Source organism: Echeneis naucrates, chromosome 8, assembly GCF_900963305.1.
Source record: "Echeneis naucrates chromosome 8, fEcheNa1.1, whole genome shotgun sequence".
NCBI classification, from domain to species: domain Eukaryota; kingdom Metazoa; phylum Chordata; class Actinopteri; order Carangiformes; family Echeneidae; genus Echeneis; species Echeneis naucrates.
The window spans coordinates 4,670,691-4,679,862 of NC_042518.1; the positions used below are offsets into that span (position 1 = coordinate 4,670,691).

A 9,172-nucleotide genomic window follows, 5' to 3' on the forward strand; every position below is an offset into this window, starting at 1 on the left:
GCAGATCTTTATTTACTTTATTTGATTTTTTTTTTTTCATTTCATGTGCCATCTCATTTTTTTAACCAATTATTTGAAGTATTTAATTTATTTGGATTTTTTTGCACACAAAGCACGAGTATAAAAATGCTTTGTTGCAATTAATTGAAATACCTAATAGTATGTAACAATAGAAGTTCAATAATTATTTTGTGACTTGTGATTTTAATGAGAATAATCAAGTAATTAATGCAAATAACTGGCAAATTGTTTAGTTATTTAAATAGTTGGATGAAATGTCAAATTGATGTGACAAAGTAGTACATAAAACAACTAAAAGCGCAGTTCTATCATTGTTCTATCCTTTTTTTTTTTTTTTGTTTCCACTACTGTTTTTATATTACTTTCTGATTTATAATCAATCTTAAATAACCACAGTTTCCACAGAAGAAGGGGAAAACAAAATCATGTAGAAAATTTGCATATTAATGTCAGTTTTCGGGCTGTTTTCTTTGTGAACTTGACAGTTCACAATAAATGTTGCCTACAAAATTTGCTGACGTGAAGCAAAAACTATTCCCAAACTACTGCAATACCAGGAAGCAACAGCAATCTTATACAGCATATACTAATATATCCAAATACTAATTCACTCTGTCTTCTCGTTACTGACGATGGGTTTATTTTTTTAAATATGAGGCAGTTGGAGATGCTCCACATAATCCGATAGTTTAATCCGTCAGATTAAATCCAAAATATAATTTCATGTCATTTCTTGGTGTCTGTCAAAGAATCGTAGCAAAGCGAGAGAATTCACCGCCTCTCACTTCCGTGTTGGTTGTAGATTCGCCTCTTTACCTTCGTTACTTCTGCTTCTTTTTCTTTTGTCTGTGTGTGTGATAATCTTTAGTTGGCAGTAGACTTTTTTTTACTTCTTTGTATTTAATTTCCCCAAAATTTAGAAGATCTTACAAAAACTTTATATGCAGTTTCTTTTAGACGCATGCGCGTTACTTTTCTGTCTTCCTGCCAACCGGCTAACTGAAACTGGAAACGTTTTAACGTTGTAACGGTAAGTGGAGCTGTTCCGGTTGTTTGGCTGTAAAAAGAGTAAATAAATAAATAAAAGTAAAGTTTAGTTTTATTTGTGTGTTATTGTACACTTTTGAGCTGGGCTTTTGCTTCCCGGGTGTCCGTTCCCATCCCGCTCCGTGTCATCTTCTTTGCCACCACCTACAGTGGATTGTACACAATCATCATGGCGGCCCAGGATGGTGGGTATTCACAAAACACAGCAGTTTTTCCTTCACATTTTTCCACTGAGCGTGAACTCTGTGTGTGAAACAACACACGCTTTCTGACCGAGGTGTTAACACACGGCGCTGTTAGCACGCTGTTGTGTAGTTTTATCTCTTTTATTTTTTCCCCCGTTTGTCCACCCGCAACGTTTATTCTTGAAAATGTTCAGCAGTGTTGTCGCTAGCTAACGTTAACGATTGCTAACATCAGTGAAATGTGACTAGATCTCCGGAGGACTGTGTTTAATGATGAACTAGAACTAGTGGAGGGCGCGAACTGGTTAAGTTTAGCTGTTAAATGGCTGGATAAAGCTAGTTAAGTTATGAATGGTAACGACGAAGTACCAACATATGATATGCTGCGTTAACGTTACCAGTTTGGGAACCACCAAAGGCCATCCGTAGTACCTGAGCCGGTGGTTTGCAAGTGTGTGTTTTTAGTTTATTTATTGTTTCTTTTTGTTGTTGTTGTTGTTGGTCAGGCAGGGTTGGATCTGGTTAACATTTGATGCCGAGATGAGGGAGAAAAAGTGCGATGGAAAGAGCTAGAAAGACGACGAAAGAGAAAGAGAGAGGGAGGTCAGCTGGAAAGAGAAACCAGACTCAAGCACAGACGCCATGGTGCTGTCTGTGGTTATATTTCTACACCATCATTGTGTGATAGTGTAGAGAAAGAAATGCATGTGAAATTAATTCAGATTGTTGAGCCACGATTGTTGTAAACAGCAACGGACCTACTAAATCACTCTTAACTAAAGCAAAGGCTCCACAATCTATTCATTACTGTAGAAAGTAAAGAATGATAATAATAAATTGTACCATTCAGTGGCCCGAGCTTTACTTATGATCAGATATTTCAGGATACACACACTCACAATTGGCACTCAATTAATGTATTTTAGTATTTTACAGTATGTAAAAATGGAAGTATTAGTGGTAGCTGTTGGGAGGCCCTGATAATGTATTGCAACTTTCTGACTCATCTAAACAACAAATAGGATGTACCACTGAAATGGCACGTTTGCTTTGATAGGAATATAGATTTTTTTTTCCTGTTGTTACGTTTGATGCCACTTTAAATAAAATGGTGTAGTGAGGTGTAGTTTCAGCCTTCATTGTTTAGGCTATCTTTGGAGTATGTGCTATTGTGTTTTACTGCACACATAGAAGAGTAAATACTTTTTTATACCATTGATGGTATGTATTAGTTACTATTTTCATGTAATTGTAATTGTAGATCCCCAGACTCTGATAAATTAGATGTGCATTTCTGAGTATGGCATCTGTGCGAAATGTGAGAACAACTATGCTTACTGGCTCCATAGAATTGAATTTCATGTATCTAAATCAGATTTGTCATGTTCTGCCAGGAAGTGAAGAAGTCATAATGGAGACTGAGGAAAAGCTAAAAGAAGCCGAACCACTTGGTGAGGATGCTGAAAAGAGTGAGGCAGACACTACGTCTCACACAGATGCAGGAAACGCCACAACTCAGGACTCTAGTATTAGCAATGGGGATGATGCAGATGATAAGCAGGAGACGGTGGACTTGAAGATTATCTGGAACAAGAATAAATATGATCTGAAAATTCCTGTTGATAGCACTGGAGCCAAACTAAAAGAGAGGATCCATTCACTCACTGGTAAGAGCTCATAGCAATGTTCCTTAGACTAAATGATAAAGTCAGTGTGAATAAGAAATAAAGTCTTGGAGATTAATGCTTTTTCTCCTGCATCATTTTAGGTCTTCCCCCAGCAATGCAGAAAGTGATGTACAAAGGATTGCTTCCAGAGGACAAGACGTTACGTGAAATAAAGGTTACAAATGGTGCGAAAATAATGGTGGTAGGATCTACAATAAATGATGTATTAGCTGTAAATACACCCAAAGAGGTCATTCAGCAGGAAGTTAAAGCTGAAGAAAACAAGAAGGAGCCTCTATGCAGGCAAAAGGTAAGCATAATAACATTTCAGCAGAATGGAGTAAAATATTCATGAAGGTTTTGTTATTCTAAACCTGCACTGTTATTTCAGCAACACAGGAAAGTTTTGGACAAAGGTAAACCAGATGATATAATGCCAGCAATTAAAGGAGCAAAGGTGAGACAAGACGAAGGGAGATCAGTCCTTGGTTTTATTTGTCCTCTATTGATCGCTGTAGCAGGTCAAAGGGATGGTCACCCTTAAATTTTAAACATGGTGCCACACAAACATGGTTAGTAACTGCGCTGTCCCGTTAACAGGAACGATTACCAACAGTGCCTTTATCTGGAATGTTTAACAAGTCCGGAGGAAAAGTTAGACTTACATTCAAACTGGAGCAGGATCAGTTGTGGATCGGAACAAAGGGTGAGATCCCAGCTGCTGTCATTCTGCTAAATTCTCTGCGGAACAAAAAAAAAAAAAGAAATTTTGTGAACTTTTTTGTACTTTCCTCCACAGAGAGAACGGAGAAAGTCCCAATGGGCTCCATTAAAAACGTAGTGTCTGAACCCATTGAAGGCCACGAGGACTATCACATGATGGTAAGTTCTTTCTCCTACCTGCATGTCATACTCGTATATTTTATAAAAAACCAAACAGCACATCTACTAACTTGGACTCCCCAGTGACCCTGTACGCACTTTGTTTTTTGTTCGGTAAAGTGCTGTAAGAGATGGTGCAAATTGTTGCAATGCACCATGTAATAAGCACCATATGCTGCCTGCGACCTGTTAGCATTTGCCACTGAAGCAGAGAGGATTTACGTATCAAGTTTAAAAATAGCATGAGCGATGAAGTCTTTTGTTAAATGAATGTGTTAAGATAAGGACCTCTCGTTAAGTGACAGGGGATTCAGTTTGTGGAATCAGAAGTTGATACTTATTTATGACTTATTCATTTTTTACTATATTCAGTTTTCAGTCATGTTTTGGTTAGTTTTTGACTAAAAAATAAACCCATTCCTAACATTGAACCAGGTGTTAGAAAGTCTGACAGACAGTATTTCTCACATGTCTCCCAATGGGCTGTAAACCCTGAGTGTGAGTAGCATTGTCAGGCACGAACACCTGGGTGCAAACAGCGTCAGCCAGAATCAAAATGCCAAAAGCTCAGAGACCGAAATAGGGCTGTCAATGAACAACGCTAAGAAGGTAAATAGAAATTTTAAAGGAATTACAATGCACTCAATCTATTTAGTTTATCTCGAGAGGGACTTTTGTGTGAGTACACAGGGCCGGCTGGGCTCTTCCCTGAACTTACTGCCGTGTCTGAGTACTTAAGAGTGATGAGGTTATCATTTGGTGCTTTGGGTTGTGCATTGGATCTGTAAATGTCAGTGCCTTCTCTAGATTAACCTTTATGTCTGAAGCTACTTGTCTACTTCATTGTCAGAAGAATAGAAGTCTAGATCGAAGAAACTTCAGTTAATCAGGTTATATCAAGAATAATTCAGATTTCTTTCTCAATACAAGAACAGTTGTCTGACATAGCACCATTTATAATAGAGATTAGAAAGTTTACTCTTGTTATCGTCATTCTGATACAAAGTCCTGTCAGCGAATTTCACTGCAGCTTGCCACATGTACATTTAAGCAAAAATGTTCAAATGCTCCTGATTGTTGTTGAGCTTTACCACCAATTGAACGTGGTAGTAAAACCGAACTGTGAAGCCAAAAATGTAATAATACTGATGTAGAGGAATGCGTGGTGCAGTTATCTGACCCAACGTTTTAAATCTTTAATTTTGGCATAAGAAATAAATATGATGTCAGTGACTCACTCAAACACTATTCCTGCATTGCTGTGGAGTTAAAAATGTATGAGGAGGAGATGAGAATGGTTTAAAATGTCAATGGGCAGGAGGCTTTTAGTGAACGGCAGCATGAGTGGATGTGAAATTCAGTTGGTTTTGCACTGTTGAATGGCTCTAGTAGTGTTTAACAGTGTAAAGACATACATGTTTGTCATGGAGCGACATGTGAGAGGCAATATAACCACATACAGTATACGTAACGGCCAGTTTCATGAGAGTTTGTAGACTTTGTTTTTAGAATTGACAAATTGTGATGTTTTTGAACATTTGTTTTTCTCTTTCTTAGGCTTTTCAGCTGGGTCCAACGGAAGCGTCTCAATATTGGGTCTACTGGGTGCCTGCACAGTTTGTTGATGCAATCAAAGACACAGTCCTTGGAAAATGGCAGTATTTCTAATGTGCCTATTTTTTTGACAATGATGAACTGGGATTGAGAGGAGGAGCCAATGGCAAATGAAACTGGAGTCAATAGTGAAGCTTGAGGAACTTCTTGGAATATATTTGAAGGAAACGGACGGATGCCTGTGGACTAATCATATTCTTTTTAGGTTAAAAGTGCACTATGTGGCAACATAACATTTCTCAGCCCTGTTGATCATTCAAGGTTTGCAGCAAATCCAAGGGAAAAATGAAACAATTGTACAGAAATTGCTAACACTTTTCTTCAGTTATTCTTAAAGAAATAAAACTTATTTAATGAAATGAAATGTGTTTGGTGTTGAATCCACCAACTTTGACATTTATTTTTCATACAGTATATGTGGAACCAAAGTGTTGCACATCTCAACAATGCAGTACTGTTCCTATTTGCAGAGATGTTAGTTGCAAAGCGACTGAGTGAACAGCAATTTCCTGGTCGATCCACAAATTGTGGATTTGATTGAAGTCTGAACTTGGTCACCTCAGGACCTTAACACTGAACGTATAAAGCAATTGCTGTGTAGTTTCGACTTTATGTTTTGGGTTGGTGTCTTGCTGAAGGAAATAAATCTCCCAGAATTCTTTACAGGCTACAGGATACTTTATTACTTCAGTGCCCCATGAATGATTGACAGCCCTCTTTTTTTATTTATTTATTTTTTTGAACCGGGAGAACAGCTTCACAACAGCTCCGCTGCATTCTATCATTTTTATATAGCCGTATTTTACCTGAGAGAACCCATCAAAGTGAATTGGTATTTGCTCTTCCTCTGAATATTTCATCATTAGTCATATCTTTTAATTTGCTGTTCATGACACCACCGAGATAAATCCGGTACTATTTCTCTTGACACGTCGGTCTTGGAGATTAAGGTGTCATTTGGTCTCGCTTACAGCAGCAGTCAAGGGCTTAGGCACGGACATGTGTCCAAACCTTAAACTGGAAAGATAGATTTTCTAAATCGAATGCACCGCAGTCAGACTCCAAAATGAATTCGACATTCAATTGACTTTCACTACACCTGTTATTTCACAATGCATAATACTTTTTTTATAATGTAGAAGCTGTCAGGAACTATTGAAAAATATGCTCCATTATTCCCTCAAGCAAAAGCCAGTTATTCAAATTGCCTTGATGGAAACTCAGAGCATGAGTCTACTGTCACAGAAAACTGTCATTGCTCATAAACTGTGAGGCACTTTGTGTTACACTTTATGAGACGTGGTGAACAAATCAAATCTGACTGATTTGGTAATGTTTCCCAGATAACTTTAAGGAAGCAGTACATTTTTCTTCTTGTGTTGTTTTCCCTAAAAATGATTTGAGTTTCTAATCAATAATCATGTGAGCACAGTTTGAGTGTATCTGAGTGACGCTTTTACTTTGAAGGAGTTCCGACCGGAACTCGGGAGTTGTTGCTACCGGAAGTGCCGCGGCGACTTCCGGCGAAACTTTCCACGGACGCGGGTAATGCAAACACTTCCTCTGGTGAACCGACGATGGATAAAGTAGACAGAAAACGGCCCCCTCCCGTGAAGGTGCTGTCCGGCCAGCTGAGGACGGCGGAGGCCGGCAGCGGGGACTCGTTTGTCCTCAGGCCGGGCAGGGGCCGCTCTCTGCCGGTGTCCCTGGTGTGGATGCAGGGGACCGTCCTGGAGGCGCAGCTGGACCGAGACACCGTCCTGCTGATGGACGAAACGGGGACGTTTGCAGTTCAGGGCGTCAACAGCATCCCCAAAGGGAAGCCATGCTTGTCCCAAGGTGAACTTTTACTTTGTGATGATTTGACTAATGAAACTGGAGTAAAAAGGGAGAGGGGGGGAGGGGGGGGGGGGGGTGCTCTTATTTTCTTAAAATGCCAATTTCCGTTAATCGAGGTAAAGCGGAAGGAAGTCGTTGTAGCTGAGAAGTTGGAAACAGGAAATGAATTCATGAGTTTCGGCCATGATGGACAGGCAGTCATTCATCTAGCCATTAATCCACCCATTGTTGAAAAAAAACAGATTATTTTATTTAACATCAGTTCTAAAACAGTTCTATCAGTGAAACTTCGCATTTGCTTGTGACACCAGACAAATCTAGACCCCGATCAGAAGCTGGTCTGACCAGTTACACATGGAAGTAAAGAGCTTTGGCTGATTTATCTGTGAAACACAGACTGTGTTGAAAATGGCTTCTTACCTTTTCGTTCTCTGTCAGAGGTTTGGTTTTATATTGCAGTGTCTAGAACACGTTGACACTTTGAGTACTGATGATATAAAGAGCAAAGCCTCATGGGAGTGCAAGGATCCGTGGTGATTCATGTGTTGTTATGGTTGTGTGAGGAAGCTGTCTATTATTGATGTGGTCACAAGTGTGTTAAGTTATGGACAGTGATAGATCACCACGGCTAAAACTACAGTGGATTAAAAACCTCCATCTAATGTTAAATTTTAGTTTCCTTGTTAATAATGTGCATGTCCCAGCAGTCATCAGGTGAAATTTGGGCACAGGTTTCGCTTTGAAATGAACAAATCTGCTTTTGCAGTATTTCTTTCCCGCAAATTTCCCCACATGTTCTTGTGGTGAATCCTAAAGGCACAAAAAAACAAAACAACGCAATAGTTTGTGAGTTTCAAAAGTAATGTACAAACACTCAGATATTTAGTGTCACTTGTCTTTCAGTGAGTTTCAGTTGCAGGTCTCAGTAACAGACAGGAAGCGACTGGAATGAAACCATTGTGCGCTCCTGCGTCCACCTGTTTTCTGACAGGCAGGGTTGTCTGCTGGGAGATGTGTTTGGCTGCTGAGACATCGCTGCCACTCGAGTGGACGGCGAAGCTGCTCTTTGACAAATACATGCTGGATTTTCCTATTGACTGCATCTTCTCCCCTCATGACAAACCTCCAACTCTGTATTGTTTGTATATATTCATGTTGAGTCCAGAGACCAGATTTAAGTGCAGTATATGGTCCCTCGCTCACTTCTTTAATCCATTTGCATGAAAATGTGCAGCAGCCAGTCCTGAGAATTGCAAATTGTCTCCCTGAAGCAGGCACATTAAGCCAGAAAATATCGAGTGCCCATGAATGAAAAGCTCCCACATCTCCCTGTATTTATCTCTACAGCCATCCTTGTTCTTTTGTATCTATTGTCACTGAACAATCGACCACCTGCTGTCGTTACAGGCAAGTATGTGATGGTGATGGGTGTCATCCAGGCCATCTCCCCGGAGCCGCTCATCCGTGCGGTGAAGATGGCAGACCTCTCGGAGCTCGCTGCGCTGCACAGGCAGATGTGGAGGCTGGAGGTGGATGACCTGCAGCAGGTGCTGGCCCGCTGACCAGCAGCCACCGCGCGGTATTACAGGTCATTATTGACAAACGGAAACTGCATCTCACTTGGACTGAGAGATGGCCCGAGATGTCGAGCTCAGCTGGGAGGTAGGATTCAAGAGCAACTTTACAGAGAAGGCACTTTCTTTTCCTCCTCAAGTGGCTCCTGCTTTGAGGAGGTTGCTGTCAGAGAGGAAACTGGGGCATCTTCTGGAAAAGCATCACTTTTGTAATGATTGTGTTTATGTACAGCAGATATGAGATTAAGATACAGATCTATTATCTTTTTTTTTTTTTTTTTTTTTTAAGCAGATGTTTATGCTCCAAAATTCTAGTTCAAATATTTGTAAATTGAGTAAGTGT

The 9,172-nt window shown here is 39.9% G+C and overlaps 2 protein-coding genes across 4 annotated transcripts; both read left to right on the plus strand.

Moving 5' to 3' along the window:
* The first annotated feature begins 1,032 nt into the window (after nucleotides 1-1,032).
* On the plus strand, nucleotides 1,033-6,066 carry ubfd1 (ubiquitin family domain containing 1). Of its 3 annotated transcripts, none has more exons than XM_029507690.1 (8): nucleotides 1,034-1,051; nucleotides 1,150-1,253; nucleotides 2,648-2,920; nucleotides 3,022-3,230; nucleotides 3,312-3,377; nucleotides 3,521-3,626; nucleotides 3,720-3,802; nucleotides 5,360-6,066. In XM_029507690.1, the coding sequence occupies exons 2-8, from the start codon at nucleotides 1,238-1,240 to the stop codon at nucleotides 5,468-5,470; spliced, it is 864 nt and encodes a 287-aa protein (XP_029363550.1). In that variant the 5' UTR covers nucleotides 1,034-1,051; nucleotides 1,150-1,237; the 3' UTR covers nucleotides 5,471-6,066. The 3 variants fall into 3 exon arrangements, with proteins under 3 accessions (XP_029363552.1, XP_029363550.1, XP_029363551.1); XM_029507691.1 differs by having other exon boundaries at nucleotides 1,035-1,051; nucleotides 1,219-1,253; XM_029507692.1 differs by lacking the exon at nucleotides 1,150-1,253 and having other exon boundaries at nucleotides 1,033-1,051.
* An 886-nt stretch (nucleotides 6,067-6,952) lies between these two features.
* Nucleotides 6,953-9,078, plus strand: rmi2 (RecQ mediated genome instability 2). Its single transcript, XM_029507694.1, has 2 exons — nucleotides 6,953-7,255; nucleotides 8,663-9,078. The coding sequence occupies exons 1-2, from the start codon at nucleotides 6,994-6,996 to the stop codon at nucleotides 8,815-8,817; spliced, it is 417 nt and encodes a 138-aa protein (XP_029363554.1). The 5' UTR covers nucleotides 6,953-6,993; the 3' UTR covers nucleotides 8,818-9,078.
* The last annotated feature ends 94 nt before the right edge of the window (nucleotides 9,079-9,172 follow it).